Here is a 21,228-nt window from a genome sequence, read left to right as displayed (position 1 = left end):
TCTGGATGCATGCAATATCCTATCTGTAGGGTGCATACGCTGTGTAATAGCAAACGGAGCTTATCTCTAAGTTCCCCATTCTTGCTTATGTGTTCCAATCTGCTCTCTCGAGTATTAGATTTGGTTTTTAGACTACTCTCCCAAGTATGCCTAAATGATGAATGATGCGCTCATAAGACAAGGTAATTGCATAAACCTGGCTGACGTAAGATTATTCCTATTTCTAGTGAACACTTGCTTACATTGCTTAATGCGACCAACCACTTACCCTCCCGGGCAATTGGTTGGTGCTGACTTTACTCATAGACAAGCATTGCGTCTACTTATAGAAAAGCGTTGCTACAGCTTCACACTAAGCAAATAAGGTTTTCTCACAACACTCACACAATGCACACCTCCCGGTGGTTTGCTACATGCTTCATATTCCTATGGCGCATGATTAAGTATGCGATACTCTAACAATCTCACTAAGTGATGCAATGAAAGTTAAGGATGCTAAGTAAATGAAGATGGAGATGGAGTCGAAGGAAAATATAGAAATGCATTGATCACAAAATGTATTAATTTCTTAAGCCAAAATGTAATACAATATAATATAAGGAAATAAGAGAAAATGAAAGGACCAGCTGAAAGCAATGACTTGCTTCCAGTAGATGTGTGTCGAGGCTGTCGGTGGTGCCATGGAAGGGCGGTGGAGCAGACTCTCTCGAGCTCTGACTCTGGCGAAGGCTCCGGTCATCACTCGGAATGGATGAAGGAGATGAAGAACTTTNAGGCTCCGGTCATCACTCGGAATGGATGAAGGAGATGAAGAACTTTCAAGCTATCTTCTCACGCATTCGTCTAGATCACAAGGATCCGCCCTAAGGCAGAAACTTGGATCCTTTGAAATTCTGCTTAGTGGCTTCTATTTATAGAGCTTGATCACTGACAGCATTAATGGACCTGCTCTGATTCTGACATTCACGGTGCGATGTTCCTTTTTTGAATCTCTGCTGTTAACGGTGTGGTAGATGAAATGTCAACATCATCTTTTGATTCTCCCGAGATATGCATTCATGTTGCATTCCATCTACCTTACATTCATCCCTCTATTATGGTTATCGTCATGTAGCCGCAATCTCCTTGCGTCGCATTCGCTCGATGGCTGCAACTTCTCAGTGATGACCGTATTCGCTTGACGATTGCAACTTCTATGCGATGACACATGCGGTTGATGGCCGCAACATACATGCGTCGAACATATGCGTTCGCCTTTGCGATGGAGAAATTCTTCGCATGCGGTCATCTTTTCGATAGCCTGGCTTACGTCTATGCGTCCGCTTCCTGCGTTAGCTACAAAGATAGACAATTGAATGCATAATAATGCATAATAGTGGGTTAGCCGAGATTCTTAATGCCGAACGACGCAAACTCATTTTCTCATGAATTCCTAACATATTCACCGCATATTTCACTTAACAATCCTCATAATTCTAAATAAAAGGCCTAAGATGACGTGTATTTCTGCCCGTCATCAATTACCATAAAACCACCAATAACCTCCCAACTCAATTGGTTATTATAGAAAAAGAAATTAATTATCAAATAATTAATATATTATAAATAAATATGATAACCAACTTATCATATTATACTTATAACATATAGTTTTAATATTTCATCTTATGAAACATACAAACCATATTTCTTTTTCTATTTTATGATACTTAATGTAAATCATATTTACATTAATTCCTCCACTTGATGTATCTCATACATCATATCAATTACATCACATATAATTGAATTTCCTCTTTTAATTTGAACATTTCAAACTAACCCCAAGAACTGATTCTCAACTTGAATCCATTGAGCTACCAAAAGGACCTTATGGACCTGTAGCTTGAAGCTCCAACGGTACATGAATAACTGACTAAACTCTTTAGTCACGGGATCCACCATCCGTTAACTGTCAGGCATTCCAATAAGGACCGATAGTTGCACTCTTCTCACTAGAGATATATTTCTGTGTCCATATTAATCAATCAATATTGTTATAACCCTTCACAGATCGCTCGTAAGTACATATGGGCCAATTTACCGTTTTGCCACTGTTGTTACATCTAACTTCTTAAGTACCACTGATTCCTCTAATGAACAATAAGTATAGTCCTACTATGACTGGGTCCTCTCTTCCAAAGAGAGGGTATGACCACTATGTTCAAGCCCGAAATCAGCCCTTAAGGAAGCAATCTATCTATTTACCCCTGTTTTAGGGAAGGAGTGAATTTTGTCTTGTGTAACTGAGTTCGCAGCTCCCCAATCAAATAAATCCCCAAAAAGGTAGGCTTGTTGAGTTGGCAATCTGGCCACTCTCACTCATACTAATCAAAGGACCACCCTCAAAGGTAGAAGTTCCCAGAACACTCAAGATTAAGGTCGTGTCACCTATGGTCATTATAGTGAGATGTAAGTCTCAATTGTCAACGACATTATATAAAGAGACGAATCTTCTCATGGTCGGTCTTATACAAAATCTTTGTATAGGACACCCCGTTCATATGTCTCCACATGAATGGTCAGAATCAAACCATTGTAGTAGTTCACAACACTTGTAAACCTCTACAAAGCGGGTCGTATACGTAGTCTCACCAAGATAAGGTATCCTTCCTTTATTCTTATACTACAGACCATTTAGGTTATTACTTAAGGCATGATCCACTTGTATATCTCATATACATGCTGAAGTTTACATAAAATAACCACGGATCTTTGTTTATTGGATATGAGTGAATGAAAATAAAATAACTTTTATTTTATTAATAACAATGTGTACAAACTACTAAAAAACTACGAGACTCTGGGAGAATTAGGACGCTAATTCCAACAATCTTCAACTTGTTCTAATGCCTCGGGAGACTAATGTACAATACATGAAATACAAGTACAATATACAATAAACTAGGGCATACTCTATACCCTAATATCATCTCCCACTTGCCCTAGACAAGATGTCGCATGTCCCGTAGACCCAGACTCTTCAAATGATGCTCAAACACTTTATCTATGAGAGCCTTTATAAATACATCGGCAACGTTGTGCTCCGACGCGATCTTCGTGATTATCACATCACCGCGATGCACAATCCCCTTGATCAAATGATATTTCTGTTCTATATGTTTGCCTCTATGATGACTTTAAGGTTCCTTTGAATTTTCTACAGCCCCGCTGTTAAGGAGTGATCGGCAAAGTCATATTCGAAAAAAATTCCAAATCTGTAAGGAACTTCCTAAGCCAAACAGCCTCTTTAGCAGCTTCACAAGTGGCTACGTATTTGGCTTCCATAGTGGAGTCCACGATGCATCCTTGCTTGATGCTTCACCAAACTATAGCCCCTCCATTCAGAGTGAACACTGACCCTAATGTTGATTTTCGAGAATCTCTATCAGTCTGAAAGTCAGAGTCTGTGTATCCTATAAGGATCAGATCTTTATCTCCATACATGAGCATATAGTCCATCATTCTCCAAAGATACTTGAGGATTATTTTGACCACCGTCCAGTGATCTATTCCTGGATTGGACTAATAACCACAGATCTTAGTTTATTGGATATGAATAAATGTAAATAAAATAACTCTTATTTTATTAATAACAATGTGTAAAAAGGTTACAAATTACGAGACTTCGGGAGAATTAGGATACCAATCCCAATAGTAACATCTCCCACTTTCCCTAGACAATGTTCCGCATATCTTATAGACCCAGAGTTAATAGATGACCCTCGAACACTTTAGTCATGAGAGCCTTTGTAAACAAATCAGCAACGTTGTGCTCCAACGCGATCTTCATGACAATCACATTACCTCAATGCATAATCTCCCGAATTAAATGAATTTTTCGTGCTATGTGCTTGCCTCTTCGATGACTTCTAGATTCCATAGAATTTGCCACAACACCACTGTTATCACAATAAAGTGTGATAGGCAAAGTCCTATTTGGAAAAACTTCCAAATCAATAAGGAATTTCTTAAGCCAAACAGCCTCTTTAGCAACTTCACAAGCAGCTACGTATTCGGCTTCCATAGTGGAGTCTGCGATGCATCCTTGCTTGATGCTTTACCATACTATTGCTCCTTCATTCAGAGTGAACACTGACCCTGATGTGGATTTTTTAGAATCTCAATCAGTCTAAAAGTTAAAGTCTGTGTATCCTGTAAGGATCAAATCCTTATCTGCATATATGAGCATATATTCCCTCGTTCTCCAAAGATACTTGAGGATCGTTTTGACCGTCGTTCAATGAACTAATCCTAGATTGGACTAATATCGACTGACAATCCTTACTGCATAGCAAATGTCAGGTCTAGTACATAACATTGTATACATTAAGCTTCCAATAGCCGAAGCATAGGGAATTGATGACATGCAGAAATGAATGTCCATGCAGAAATGCATGTCATCTTAGGCCTTTTACTTAGAATTATGAAGATTGTTAGGTAGAATATACGTCAATCATGCGAGGAATCCACGCGATTGAAGCCATGCATTGAAGGGTGAAAGGAATTCTTCTGTTGAACTACGAACCGAGGAGACTTATTATTGCACCTACAAGAGAAAACGTACCACAACCAAGGAAGCAGCCATATATCCAAAATAACAATAAAAATAAAATAAATAACCTATACTAAGAAAGCAGAGTAAAGATAGAGTGGAAGACGCCCCTGGAAAAATAAGAGTGTTGTCACCGCAAGAAGTCTTCCATGCAGGAGATGGTTCTCAACTGCTTGGGTCAAGTTGCCCTGACCATTGGAACTTCCAGCAATTTTTAGGCGCATGCGGCCGTCATGTGCTTAGAATTACCTTCAGCTCTTCTGCGACTGATTACCCTTCTACCTTGGGGTCAATACTGGCTTTCAGCGCATCATCTACACTTCAATATTGTTTGCAATCTGGTCGCACAAGCTGCAATACTCCCAAGATAAAAAGTTTGCTCGTAGAGACACAAAACTTAACAAACATTTAGCTGTCAAGTCCTCGGCAATGGCGCCAAAAACTTGATGACGGGAAATTAGAAGTCAAATTATTCGACAACCAAAATCCTTTGACACGATATTGCGATGCATGTTCTTAAGGTATGCGTTGAGAGTCATGCGTCAATGGTCATGCGTTGGACTGATAATGCGTTAATGAATGTATGCGATGACCATGCGTCCTGTCACAAGTTTTCTTGCGCTCACGCCAAGTATAATGTGAACGCAAGTTTCTCGGGTAATCTGAGGTCGAACATAGGGACTTGTAGCTATATGTTTGTGGTGATATGCATGTGGCGGTTAAATAAAAGAATGGAAGAGATTTTGCTACGTTAATCCTATTCCTACTCCTATTTAATAGACAATGCAATGAGAATATGCATGAAAAGTAGAGATAAGACAGCACTTGACATGAAATAAATGTTATAGGAAAATAGATAAAATGCGGAGATGTTTTCATTGCAACCCTTAAGAGTGACCGCAAGGGCAACCCTAGTCAACGAAAGTTATGTGATCATGCTACACTCATGCACGGCCAATCATTTTCCAATGGAAATGCGATGCTTCTAAGTCTAGGACGCATATGTTAAATGTTAAAGTGTCCATAGAGCTTATTCCTAAGTCTCTACTCTTTTCCTATGCGATGATGCAAAATGCACACAATGCTGCGGTGACCGCACTCAATCGTATCCTATCTCTAGGATGCATGCGATGGGTTAATAACAAACAATGCTTCTAAGCTCCTCTCTCTTTATGCGTTCTAATATGACTCTCCCAAGCCTAGATTCTAACCTGGCCTTCCAAGCCTAGATCCTGTCCTTAGACTACCCTCCCGAGTATCCCTAATGGACGAATGAAGCATACATTCTATAAGACAATCGCATGAACTTGGTTGATGCAAGATTGTTACTATCCCTAGTGAACAACGCATACATTGCTTAATGCGCCCAACCACTTACCCTCTCGGGTAGTTGATTGTTGTTGACTTTACTCTTAGACAAGCAATGCGTTAGCCTATAGACAGGCGTTGCAGCAGCTTCACACTAAGCAAATAAGGTTACTCGCACACTCACGTAACACATACCTCTCAGTGGGTTACTACATGTTTCATATCCCTAATCCACATGACTAAGTATGCAATACCCAAGCAATCCCACTAAGTGTTGCAATGAAAGTAAAGATGCTAAGCAAAGAAGATGGAGATGAAGTCGAAGGAAACAAAGAAATGCATTGAAAACAAATTGTATTAATTCCTTAATTCCAAGATGTCATACAATGCAATATAAGAAAGAAAGGAAAAGGAATTGACTGGCAGGAAACAAAGACTTGCTTCCAACGGATATGCATTAAGGCTACCAGTGGTGCCATGGATGGGCGGAGGAGCTGACTCTCTCGAGATTTAACTCCAGTCGAAGGCTCCGGTCGTCACTCGGAAAGGATGAAGGAGGTGAAGAACTCTCAGCCATCTTCTCACACAGTTGTCTAGATCGCGGGGAAAATCCTCGGATGGAGGGATAATCTCCGAATCCAAAGGATCAACCCCGGATCGTCTGAATTTCTTCTTATCGGCTTCTATTTATAGAGCTTGGGTCACCGACAGTATTAATTGGATTGCTCTGAGTTTGACGTTTGGTGCGTTCGTTCTTTCTGAACCTCTGCCACCAACGACGTGGTAGTTGAAATGTCAACATCATCTTTTGGATTTCCTCAAGGTAGATGCGTTGATACGTTCATTCCACCTACCTTGCGTTGATCCCATTAGAATGCATTTTCGCGTAGCCGCAATCATTCAATGGTCACATTCGCTTAATACCGTAACTCTACATGATGACCAAATTGCTTGACGAGCGCAACTCCCATACGATGGATGCATACGGTTGCTTACCGTAACATCCATGCGTTGATCGATGCATTTTCCTTTGCGATGGAATGTTTCTCCACATGCGGTCATCTATGTGGTGGTCCGATTTTCGCGTTTGCATTCATTTCCTGCATTAGCTACAAAAATAGAACATTGAACGCATAATAATGCAAAATAACGGGTTAACTAAGATTTAACATGCTAATCGGTGCAAGCTCATATTCTCGTGAATTCCTATCATGATTGACGCATATTCTGCCTAATAACCTTCATAATTCTAAGTAAAAGGCCTAAGATGACATGGATTTCTGCATGTCATCAGGAATCTATCTTATCGCCTCAACCTCTTGAGGTGTCTTAGGGCATTGCTTCTTAGACAAAACAATTCCATGCCTGAAGGGTAATAAACCCCTTTTAGAATTTTGCATCCTATACCTGATCAACATTTGGTTAATGTACGATGCCTGAGACAAAGCCAACCTCTTGTTCTTACGATCCCGAATGATCTGGATCCCTAGAAAATACTACGCCTCTCCCAAATCTTTCATTTGAAATTGCGTGGCTAGCCACAATTTAATGTCAGTCAGAAAACCTACATCATTCCCAATTAGTAGGATATCAACCACATACAATACTAGGAAAGCTACTGAGTTATTGATGATTTTCTCGTAAACACAAGGCTCAATCCAATTTTAAAACCCTTGTAAAACATGAGTTCGCCTAAGTTTGCATGCAACTCTTTCTTATCGATTTTAGTTCTAATTTCTATTATAACGCTTATAAACGGAAACAACCAAAACCATCCACAATGCGAAGCAAACACATACAAGGCATTCATAACTTTTATAAACAAGCCTAAGTGTCATGCTTCATGCATTGTTCATTCATTGCTACTTTTATATAACACTTATACAACCAAGCAATGAACCATGCATACATGCTTCCATACACCCTTATACTATAACTCTTATAATATAAAGATGGTGCATGAATATGCTTATTGCATGCATAAATATAACTCTTTCATGATGCATGTGCATGCTCTCTTGTAATTTCATCCTGCCAATAACTATATTATAACACTTATAATATATGATGCATGAATCAAATGCATAACCTAAGGTGGTTTTAAACCTATATGTCATACACTATGGCATATAAACAACATACACCTCATGTATATTAAATAAAAGTTGGTGAATCGGGATAATTAGCCTCAAATTCTCAAAAACCAAAGCTAACTATTACAAATAGCAAAGATTCACCGGTTCAAACAGGCGAATCAGGTCTTAAATCGTTCAGGCAAAGAAACACGTCTCCCTGATCGTGTACCAAAACCTTGTGATCGCCTACACGAGAGAGTAAACGCTTTACTCAATCGTTTAGTAATATTGTCTGAGCATAAACAATCATTGTCCTTTGACTATGCGATGAAGCATGAGGTTACGTGATCATGTAACGCGCATCGTACAATGCAAGCCTTAAATGATCAATTAAACGACAATGATGCAATGAAGCACAATTGTCTAAACGATCACGGAGTAAGCGTCAAGGTATCGTATACCACGTGATCGTGTAGTCAGTGATTATTCAATGAGGCATGCTGAACTACACGATCGTTTAGTGTGTGCGCCTTTTATTAAACGATGAGCATCAAATACTTACTACGCCATCGTTTACCTCCAACATCCACACGATCAAGCAACCAACGCTACGCGATAGAGTAAACGCTTTACCCTATTGTTTAACATTAGCTAAACTATCGTTCAGTAAATATTACACAATCGGGCAGAACATTTCTACACGATCGTTTAGCCAAATCTCAACGATCGTTTACCTTAAGCTACACGATAGGACCAACCTTTGGTCTTCTTCCTCAATGAGAACCACATCTCCATGCTTCAAAACTTCATCACGAACGACTCAACAACTTCAAACATTTTGAATTATAGACTCGATTTCTTGTTAATTATACCCAAAAAACGCAGGGGCCCTTACAAATTAACACTTTGTAAACAACAATAAAGCTTTAAACAGAGGCAACCATCCCATAAACATTCATCAACACATCCACAAACGCATTTAACTCTTAAACGCAATGCACAAACTTAAAACCCACAACAACTGTAAAAGAAGTTCAAAACAGAAGTGAAATTTGGAATATCAGAACAACCTGGCTCTAATACCAGTTGAAGGAAATAAAAAATGAGGATTTTCATGAGCAGCAGAAGGGATCGTTCCAAATTCTATTCAAATTGAACATAAACAATTACAGTATAAGAACGAAAACTAACAAGTCATGCACAACTAGAAATTACAGCATGCTAAACGATGATATAAGGGATAGAGGATGCATACCTTTGAACAACCATTCTTCACAAATCCCTTGATCAATCTCCAATGCATCCATAACAACATGAACGCAACGAACAGACTGTTACCAACAACACGAACCATGAACACAACCTCCACGAACCTAATCGAGTCTAACTCGATTCACGAACTTAGTGAGGACACCACCAAAATGGTTACCTTGGTATTCTCGGTGTGAGAATCCAGGAGTTGTGGGCTCTGTCTGATCATGGCTTGAGGAAGATACTGGAGGAATATTATCGAGTAGACGATCGAGCAAGTAAGAGATAATACACTGTCTATCATATAGACGATGTGCTCGATCGTTTAGTAAACGGAAGCCTATCATATAGACTTAACCACTCGATCGTGTAGCTATGATTAGCTGAATGAATATCGAATAGTCAAAGGTAACTATCGTTTAGTCTTTGGCACAGCTATCGCTTAGTGAAAATTTTTCACTTGATAGCTTGTCTCCCTAAGTTCTTTCCAAAATAGGTAACTACTAATTTTAAGAAAATAATTTTCCTTTTATCTCATGGTTAACATAAAACCACCAATAACCTCCCACTCAATCGGTTATTAGAGAAAAAGAAATTAATTATCAAATAATTAATATATTATAAATAAATATGATAACCAACTTATCATATTATACCTATAACCCATAGTTCTTTTTCTATTTTATGATACTTAATGTAAATCATAGTTACATTAATTCCTCCAGTTGATGTCTCTAATACATCATACCAATTATATCACATATAATTGAATTTCCTCTTGTTAATTTGAACACTTCAAACTAACCCCAAGAAATGATTCTCACCTTAAATCCATTGAGCTACCAAGGGAATCTTATGGACCTATAGCTTGAAGCTCCAACGGTACGTAAATAACGGACTAAACTCTTTAGTCACGGGATCCCCCATCCGTTAACTATCGGGCATTCCAATAAGGACCGACAGCTGCACTCTTCTCACTACAGATATATTTCTGTGTCCATATTAACCAATCAATATTGCGATAACCCTTCACAAATCGCTCATAAATATAGCTGAACCAATTTACCGTTTTACCCCTCTTATTACATCTAACTCCTTAAGTACCATTGATTTCTCTAATGAACAATAAGTCATAGTCCTACTATGATTGGGTCCTCTCTTCCAAAGAGAGGGTGTGGCCACTATGTTCAAGCCCAGAATCAACCCTTAAGGGAGCAATCTATCTACTTACCCATGTTTCGGGGAAGGAGTGAATTTCGTCTTGTGTAACTAAGTTCTCAGCTCCCTAATCAGACAAATCCCCAAAAAGGTAGGCCTGTTGAGTTGGCAATTTGGCCACTCTCACCTATACAAATCAAATGACCACCCTCATATACAGGAGTTTCCAACTCATTCAAGATTAAGGTCATGTCATCTATGATCATTTTAGTGAAATGTAAGTCTCAATTATCAACAGCGTTATATAAAGAGACTAATCATTTTGTGGTCCGGTCCTAACAAACTCTTTGTATAGGATACCCCCGCTCGTATGTCTTCACATGAATGGTTAGGATCAGACTATTTATAGCACTTTACAACACTTGTAACATCTACAAAACGGGTTGTATCCGTAGTGTCAATAGGATAAGGTATCCCTCCTTTATCCATCTACTACAGACTATTTAGGTTATTACTTAAGGCATGATTCATTTGTATGCCTGCACATACATGCTTAAGTTACATGAAATATTTACAGATCTTAGTTTATTGGATGTGAGTAAATGCTTATAAAATAACATTTATTTTATTAATAACAATATGTGTACAAGATGTTTACAAACTACGAGACCACCGGGAGAATTAGGACACCAATCTCAACACTCTCACCCATACAAATCAAAGAATTGTCCTCATAGACAGGTCAAGTCAACTATGGTCATCCTAGTGAAATGTTAGTCTCTTCAAGTAACGGTATTATAAGGAGAAACCAATCATTTCGTGGTCCGGTCTTATATAAATTCTTTATACAGAATATCCTCACTCACACGTCTCCACATGAATGATATGGATCATATCGTTTGTAACACTTACAACTCTTATAACATTTACAAAGTGCGGCATAACCGCACTGTCACTAGGATAATGCACCCAACCTTATCCATATACTACATTAGAGAATTGATTTCTGGCAAAAGCGTGTGACCATATTCTTTGATTCTTTGATTCTTTGAAAAAATTAAAAATACGAATAATTAAGAAAAAGGTTAAGCGACATACCTTTGCGGATCCATAATTGCAGCAAAAACTCCTCTTGAAACTGGTTGTCTCCTTGAATTCTTTTAATTACAAGAGATCTTCCTTGCTATGACTCTGGAAAGGATCCGATTTGTAGAAACCGCTTCTTGAAATAATAGAGAGAATGAGTAGAAGAATTTTCTTAGAACGTTTCTATGAAAATTGGGAGAATTGCTAGAGGAGGAATTTTAGAGTTATCGTAGAGATTCTTCTTCTAGAAAATATATTCTATGAAGACTCCCGAGGGCCCTATTTATAGAACTCTATGGGTTACTCCTAATTCTATTGGAATAACCCTTATGTAGAGATTTTAAATTAAATATTTAATGATATCCAATATTAATAAATATTTACCCAAATAATATATCATATTAAATGATTTAAACTATTTAAATCGTATTTAAATATTTATCTCGAGTAGAATCTTTAATTTGAATCTCATCCGAATTAAATAATTAATTATTTGAATCCAACTCAAATTAATTAATTAATTATTCCTCCAATTATTTAATTCAAATTTTATTTAAATTAAATAACTTAATTATATGAACCTCATCCAAATAATTAATTATTTGAATCATATTCAAATAAATCAGTTCTCCCATTATCTATTTAGTTCGAGTTTTATTCAAATTAAATCATTTATTTATTTCTATGGATCTTATCCAAATAAATTATTAATTATTTGAATCATATTCAAATAAATTAATTCTTCATATTATAAAGTTATAGTTTAAATCTCATTCAAAAAAATTTTATAATAAACAATAACATTAATTGTATCCAATACAATTAATATTTTTCCTCATAAAATTTGAACATTTCAAATTTTTCTTTAAACATATTTAATCCTTGTTGGTCCATGGAGAGCTAGCAAGAGGATCTTATGGACCTACAAATTACAAGTTTCAATGATCCAAGATTAATTAATTAAACTCTTTAATTAAATTAACCTTCATTCATTAACTACAGGGCAAAAACTATAGACCCATAGTTGAACTCTTCTGCATTATATAACAAGTTGTGTTCATGGATTTAATCAATATAAGTAAGTCGATCCTTTACAAGTTGTTCATAATTACAGCTAGGCTAGATATCCGTTTTGTCCCTGTAATTACCTATTTTCCTTAAGTACTGTCGATTCCTCTAATCAACAATTGATTTATGATCTAACTCTAAATTAAGTCCCACTCGAGCTAGTGAGAGTGTGGGGCTCTTATTCAAGACCTGAAATCAGCATTTAAGAGAACTACTCATTTACTTGCATTATGCGAGAATGAATGAATTCCATCTTATGGAGTTATGTTCCCAGCTCCCCATTTAGTCAAGTTCCCAAAATGGTAGGCTTATTAAGTCGACAACTTAGGTCACTCTCACCCATCTAAATCAAAGGATTGACCTCACAGATAGGAGTTCATAAATCACGCAGAATTAAGATCGAGTTGCATATGATTATCCTATGAAATATTTCACGGTCCTGTCTTACAAACTCTTTATATAGGATACCCCCACTCACATGTCTTCATATGAACGGTTTGGATCAAATCATTTGTAACTATTACAAAGTGGGTCATACCCATAGTGTCACTAGGATAAGACACCCAACCTTATCCATATACTAGTTATCTCTTGAACATAACCACCTGGTATATCAACTACATAGGATAACCTTAGATTTTACTGGTTAATGGATAAATTAATATTACATAATTAATAAACTAATTAATTACAAGGCTTTAAGGCACAAACCCCCAACACTGCAGACCTTTTAGGTTATTACTTGAACATGATCCATTGTATGTCTACCACATATTGTTCAAGCTTCATTAAATAACCATGGATCTTATTTTATTGGATTGAGTTAATGCAATCTAAATATCGAATAAAATACTTATTATTTTATTAAATAAATTATTTGTATTTGCAAATTACAAACTACGAGATTCATGAGATTTAAGATACAGTGTCGCGGTATTGACGGACTGGTGCACGAACGAAACTTCAAAGTGCCACGGAACTCTAAGGCGGTGCTATGATGCTATATGCTTTTCTCGAATAAGGGGCATTCTACCTTCACGATGCTGAGCACCGCACTGTAGAGCATCGCGACACCATGAAGGCAGGGGTAACCTTTGTTTCTTTGGCCTTCTCTTTCTCAATTAATACAATTAAACTCCGTTTTGGCCCATTTTAGCTCCATTTCGCCACTAATGTACTGTTCTACCTTTAATCTACTCGAAACCTATAAAATAATTAAATAGAGACATAAAAATGCAAGAACAATCTTGAATTAAGTAAGACAAGATAGCACATTTTAGTGGTATTACTATTCATTGAACAAAAAGGCATAACCACATATTTTGTGCAAGTGGTTATTTTGGTGTAAGAAAACAAATTATGACTTGATGATTTCTTTAAAAGAAGAAAATTCATTGCCATTTTTCTCTTCTCAAGTGCAAGTGCTTTTTCTCTTAATTCGTTTTGTTTAAATGAGGGTAGGAAAAGAGAATTTGTTCTTATATTCTATTTTATTATTCTTGAAGGGAAAAAAAAAAACCCTTTTTTAAGTACCCCAAGATATCATAGTTGTTCAATCAAATCACACTCATTTGATATAGAAAAAAGAGATGGAGATAATCGTTCCATTTTTATATCCTTCTTACATATAAATAGATACATAGATAAATTGATCGAAAATTTGTCGTTCCTTAGAATTGTAGGCAAAGAATAATAATAATAATAAAGAAAAAGTAGATTGATGGGTTATTATAAGGTCATTGTTTACTTTCTCAATCTGAATAGAAATGCATTAAAATGTCACTCTTACATGTATGGCAATTTGAATCAATACACTTGATGAGGGATAATAGGATAAAACATTGGAACAGTTGCAAATAGAACCTCAGTTTCAAAATATTAGTATATATAGTATAATGTACAAAATTATAAATATAGTAAAATTTAAATAGTTTATCAGTAATAGGTTAAATCGCTGGTAGAAGTCTATCGCTGATAAACTTTCTTATATTTGTAATTTTTAAAAATATTGTTATATACTTGATTATTATCCCTAAAAATTCTACCTATTACAATTACCTTAAAACATGATTTTATAAGTGTTCTAAATTAAATAGATTGTGGTGTCTAAAAGAACTTGAAACACCAAATGTAATTCGATATTTACTTTTATATCAATAAGCATGCATTTTTTATGACCGAAAATGTGTACAAATTGATTTGGTTCAGAAAACCGGAAAAGAAAATGATGCTCAAATGCAAGTGTATACTATCTACAAGTAGTAATATAGAAACTATTCTAAGTATTGTATTCCAAGATTCCGTTTGCAAGAAAAAGTTTTCGAGTTGAAAGCCAAAGGTAACTAATAAAAATAGTTGAAAATGGTGGTTTTGCAATTGAAAATGTAAATGATAATGTAAAACATGGGATTCAACCCAATTTCAACATTAAGATAAGTAACTCAAACATTGTGACCACGTTGCAACGACAGTACTCTTTATATGATGAACTATGTTAAGGTTTTATTCAACCTTGATTCCAATCACCCTTAGAAGTCTAGGTAATCAAACCAATATGTCTATGGTTAATTATAACGGTAAAGAAAATGAATTCTTGACCATGAATGAAAAACAAGATTGTACTAATTGTTACGTTTATTCCTAATTTATATTTTTTTTCTTTTTAGTATTTTCCTTTTTTGCTATTTTTGGTGTCTTATTACGTAGGAAGTTAATTAATAATAATATACAAAATTAACACCAACGTGTAGCCCAAATTCCCTCTCTCCCTTTACCTTCTCGGAATACAAATGGTAAAGCAAACAACATTCAAAATTTAAGAGTTCCAATTGGGGAAAGAAACAAACCAATAACAAGAGAAGGGAAGAAGAATAAGATCAAGCAAGGTTTAATTAACTCAGGATTACTAGTGGGCAGCTAGGTAATTTGATCACTTTGTACAATACTTAGATAATTAACATGCAGAACCTTTAGTCCAACGGGGTGTGTCGTATGTCTAAGCTTGTGTGTGACGTCCTAGGTCATTAGTCTCGCATTCCCTTATGAATTATGTATGTTGTCTTAATCTTCTTAGAATTAAGACTAAACTAGCATACTAATTTAAGTTATCAATTTAAATTAACAAGATGTTTCATAAAATCAACAAAGAAAATAGCACAAAGAAGTGGGTGTATTGCAATTCAATACCTCAAACTATCTTATCCTTTCTAGGGCATCCACGATACTAAATCTCATAAAGGATTTAGCCTATAATAAAAAGAATAAATGATATTAATATAAAAAAATTCAAGAGTACAAGATGAATCAAGGTTGAATAAAAGTATAAAAACAATAACTAAAGTCTCGTTTGATAACTATTTTTTGTTTTTTTTTTTAGAATTAAGTCTATCGACATTACTTCCACCTCTAGATTTCTTCCTTTGTTATCTTTTTTTTTTTACCAGAGGTTTAAAAAACCAATACAAATAATTAGGAAAACGGTCGTTCTTGAAGTTTTAGAATGGGTCTCCCAATTAGATATGTGAATCTTCACCAAGAATTGAATTGATTCGATTCGATGGGTGTAGCTCCCTTTCATAAGCATTAACTATTGTTGATTTGAAGGTGAGAAGCTTGACCAAAATGCGATTGCATTATGGCAAAAATCCAAATTTTATGCGAAAGAATAAAATATGGTTAAAAAAACCTAAACATACAATTATTCTTACCAAAAATATTTCGACCATGTAACCACATATTTTCTTCAAATTATACTAGATTCATCCAAGAAGTGACCTTAAACCTATGAAAAAAAAAAAAAAAAAAAAAAAAAAAAAAATTCTATGTTATACTTCATTTGGATCTCTAAGTTTCCAAATCTAACCATTTTACTTTTAAAGTCTGTATTTTGTTTTATTTTGGTTCCACTATCAATTTTTCCATCAATAATTAACAAAAGTCGATGTGACGTCTATTTTTATTTTCTCATTTTTGTTGCCACCATTACCCCATATTATTGAGCCTCCTTCTATCTTATTTGTATGATTGAGTCAACTTTTATTCATGGCATCATAAATATTAGCAACTTAACGTTGTATAAATCATCTTAGCACTAAAAACAATCGTGGTAGCCATCTACCTAAGAATTGATTTGCTACGAGTTTTTTTGATATCCAAATGTTGTAGGGTTAGATGGGTTATCCCATGAGATTAGTCGAGATGCACGTAAACTGATCTGGACACTCACCGATATCAAAGAAAAAAAAAGCTTGGAACTAAAAACATTGTTGAGCCTCCTTACCTATTCAGATATGTACCTGATATTTCATATGTTCAACTTTATCCCTTTTATACAACATTTTTCAACTAAATCGAAGCCTAAATAAGTGTAATACAACTAGAAAAATAGTAATAGTATTACACAAGAACAAAATGAGACGTTTCTAAAACCAAACTCAAGGCAGCCTAGAAACTGACTTTCTTTCTTACATGAGAGTTATGCAACCAACGCCAAACTACAAACTCACTTACATACAGATACATGTAATTCTGAAAGACCAGTCTAAATAAACATCTATCAATTTATTCACTCAGTACTGATCATTATGCTAAAGTTCAGACAGATGAAAATCTTGAGCATAGAAAAATTATGAGTTGTGACAAACGTGCAGAGTTCTCAAAATGGAATTACTGAGTGTCTGGTTTCAGAAAACACAGCCATTAGATTCGGTAACTCTATGGGCTACTGCAGTCGCGTCTTTTCCAAGCATATAGCTTTCAATGAATATGTTTCCCAGCAGGATAGATATATAGACATGCAAGCAAAACCCGGGGTCTTACATTTCAAGGATATTCCAGCTATGCACAAGATGACCAAGTTTTTAAGGAACATACTTCCCAGATCTGAAGTTGTAAGATAGCATATTATCAGATGTGGTTATTGACGTTTCTGACGTGCAGGGAGATCGGGCTGCAGAGTTTTGGAAGACGTTGAGGAATGAGGTAGGGGCAAGGCCTTTGTTGAGAGCTCGATTTTGGATGTACCATGAGCTTTCCTCTTCAATTGTTTGAGCATTTGTTGGGCTTCTCTAAGTTCGTCTTCTGCAGTTGAGCCATGGCTTTCCCAAGCATCAACCACTTGCTCTTGGAATTCAATTGCAAGGGGATAACTGCACCAACACACAGAAAAAAAAAAAAGAACGAGTAAATTAATGAGTTCAAGAATGGCCATCAATAGCCATATTGCTGCTCTGATCCATGGATCCAAGCAACAAAGGTTTTCATCATAAATATTGCGAGAAAAACAGAACTTTCTGCAGATTTTTGCATCATTCAATAACAAATCATAAAGATACCAAGGGCAATAAGAAAGAGGCCGGACTGAACTGAAGATAGTGTCTATGTCTAATACAAATACCTTCAGGAAAGATTGATAGTTAAAAAGTACAAAGTGCTCAAATTTCAAAATCAAATCAGCCCATATGTCGAACTCGCAGTATCAAGTTAGGTCCACAAGCATTCATCTCCGAACACGACTTAGATATTTTCATATAAGGATTATCTATAGAATATACACTTGTGAATATTCACCCTACTCACTTTTTTTTAACAAGACCAGCAAAAGCTCTCTGCCCTGAAGTATTTCTATTCTATATACTAGTGAGACATTTATCATTTCTGTCAAGTTACTCAAAGGAAATTCCATTCCAAGATGAACCCATTAGTTTGGGTTATCCAATAATCAGTTAAGAGTCCCCTCAAGGTCACCTTGACATTTTTGTGTATCCATGTAACCTCTAGTTCTTCCACAACCGTAAAAGTACAAATAAACCTAAGCGGAATGGGGCAAGCATTTAAACATGCCACATTTTGTTTAAGAACAAACAATGGCAACTGAATTTATCGTACATAATGAAGTTAAATATATCTCCAAAAGGAGATGAGCAGTTTTGAGATCAGAAGACATATTATATGGATCAATTTCCTACTCTGCCATTCAAAAATCAAAACAGAACACTTAGATCTCCTTAATCCATGTGGTTCTGTGTCTCAATATCATCCATAAAACCCAACTCCACCAATGGGTATTGGATAATAATAAGTAAAACATTGTATGTTGTAAAGAATGTAACTATGTTACTAGCGAGGGATTAAAAAAGTGACGCTTGAAAGTAACCATACCTTCCCATTGCGCCATATGCCTTTGAAAGATTCCGACAGGCTTCAATTGAATCTGCATGATGGGGGCCAAGTGATACGTCCATAATATCCTTTGCCATTGCAAACATCTGCGCAGCCGATTGAGGTCTCTCGAGTTCCAAATATGCAGCTCCAAGATTATTGTATATATATCCAACTCCAAAATGCTTGGATCCAAAACTCTCTTTTAAAGTCTCTGCTGCACCCTCCAAATATGGAATAGCTTCTTGAACCTTACCGGTCAACAGTAGCAACCACCCTAATCTAGCCGAAACACTACCTTCTGAGTGCTGCTCATGTGGAAGCTTCTCAAGCAAAGCTAGAGATTTTTTTAATAAAGATATCGCAGTTTCAAACTCATTCATCGTCTCATACTGCATTGATATTTCCGAATATGCCTCAGCAGCTTCCACAGGAGAAGTTGCTTCTCTCTTGTCAAAAATTCCACTAGCAATCTCCAAACATCTCTTTGGATCAGTAAACTTTTCCTGATTACACAACACTTTTCCCATTGAGATAAACACTACTGCCCGAGTTTCACTGTCTTTATCTGTATGCTGGACAACATCCTTGAGAGTACTAATGGCCTCATTGTACCTACCGAGTGCAATTTGCATATTAGCAGCATCGATTTCTGCACGAAGCAAATCAGAATTAAGGCCCCAGTTCTTCAAAACCTTCTGAGACAATTCATTCTGCTCCAATGCCTTTTGATGTTCTTCCAACCCACTATAAATCACTGCAAGAAGCCTCCTATCATGAGCAACTTCAACTGAATTATGCCCCAACTGCATCTTATGTATCTCCAACGCCTTCATACAAAAGGGAAGAGCATCCTTAAAGTTCAATACAGCAACATATGCTTCAGCCAAATCACGATTCGCGTTCCCTAATTCTCTACTATCCTTTTCCAAGGTCAATTCCTTGATCTCTAAACACTTTCTGAGATTAGAAAGAGCTTCTTCTCTCCTCCCCATTGCAGTTTTAACATTTGCCAACTCAAGTTGCACAGCATGAAGTACTGGCCTAACATCCTCAGCACTAAATCCCTTCTCCACTAACTGACCCAGAATTCTATTAGCCCTATTCAAGTACCCCAAACTGTCACTAAACCTTTTCAAGCTATAATTAACAGAACCCATCAATTGTAAAGTCATAGCAACAGGTAAAGAAGGATTTCCATTAACATCTTTATCCAAAGCTTTTAAAGCTCTATTAGCATACAACAAAATATTTTCAGGATCCTCGCCTTCTTGGTCAAGTTTCAGACCAATCTTCAAGGAAGCCAACCCGAGATCCCTCTCCTCAAAAGCGGATTCCATGTCCTTAAACGCCTTGACCATTTCATCAACAGTGTCTGCAGACTCAAAAGCCTCCTCAAGCTCGGATTTCTCCTTGACTTTACGCTGTCTTGAGGAAATTTGAGGGCGTTTCTCCACAAGGGTGTCCAAATTCCGAGATGGGTTTGCTTGAAATCGGGTGAACTTGAAGAACAATCCATGGTTTTTGGTGCAAGGCTTGAGATTGGGGGTTGAAACAGGGGAGGAATTTGAAGGGGAAGGATTGGAAATGGAATTTGAGGAAATGAAGGATGAAAGTGAGCGAAGATTGAGACGATTGGAGTGAGAGAGAAGTGAAATTGAAGCGTTTCTTCTCATTGTGGGAGTGAAAACCGAATGGTATGCTGCGTTTTTGCAAGGTTTTTGGTTGTTTCCTTTCAGCGTAAACCTTTGCAAAACCCTTCTCGAAATGTTGTTTGAGGAATCGAAACCTCGAAGACGGGTTAAACGTCGGCGTTTTGTTTTGAAGGGGGCCAAGGGGCTTTGGCTAGATATTGAATTTCCAAATTAAATTTTATATTTCTTCCCTTTTTCTTTTCTTCTTTTTTTTTTTTTTTCAAAACCAACCTTTTTCAATCCAACTATCAGATAAATGGCAAAAATTAAGGTTCTTTTGGATAAATAGCAAAATAATTTTTAAATTATGAAAATATCAAATTCGAAAAAATAATAAAAAAATACTAATACAAAAATGTCAAAAATACCTTCCATACAAAGAAAAACCTCCAACATTAAAATATTGAAGTTGGAGAGTTTCTAACCAACTCCAAAACGATGAAATACACTGTAACTAAACCAAATACCATAGTTAATGAAGCAGCCTACCACACATCAATTCCAAAGCTACCTGATCTAATTGGTACACAAACCAAGGCATTAATTCAAATTACCAAAAAATCTTCCCAAGAGCAAAAATCTCTTTAGTCCCACAACAAAAGAAATTAAGGATTTTAAGTTTTCTCAACCAATATCGATACACACCGGAAGCGTGAAGAAGAGAACCTATCACTAATGGCCGACCAACCACAAAATCCCTCTTCTCAAGCCACCTACAACAACAAATCTCTACAAACAATCAAGATAATCCCTTCTATTGCCAAAAACCCAACAAATACACTAAAGAAACCATTAAATTATTGTCGCAAGGTGACTCTAAATCTTGGACGAAACT

General features: G+C 36.3%; 1 protein-coding gene across 1 annotated transcript; it reads right to left on the bottom strand.

Annotated features, from left to right (window-relative positions):
- Positions 1–16,876: 16,876 nt before the first annotated feature.
- LOC120086647 (protein KINESIN LIGHT CHAIN-RELATED 1) lies at positions 16,877–20,525 on the bottom strand. Its single transcript, XM_039043384.1, has 2 exons — positions 18,700–20,525; positions 16,877–17,687 (listed from the first exon to the last, which is right to left on the bottom strand). The coding sequence occupies exons 1-2, from the start codon at positions 20,373–20,375 to the stop codon at positions 17,456–17,458; spliced, it is 1,908 nt and encodes a 635-aa protein (XP_038899312.1). The 5' UTR covers positions 20,376–20,525; the 3' UTR covers positions 16,877–17,455.
- Positions 20,526–21,228: the final 703 nt, after the last annotated feature.

The sequence above is a fragment of the Benincasa hispida genome, chromosome 9, assembly GCF_009727055.1.
Source record: "Benincasa hispida cultivar B227 chromosome 9, ASM972705v1, whole genome shotgun sequence".
Classification (NCBI taxonomy): Eukaryota; Viridiplantae; Streptophyta; class Magnoliopsida; order Cucurbitales; family Cucurbitaceae; genus Benincasa; species Benincasa hispida.
The sequence above is the reverse complement of the archived record's forward strand: the minus strand, read 5'-3'. Positions and strand labels throughout refer to the sequence as shown.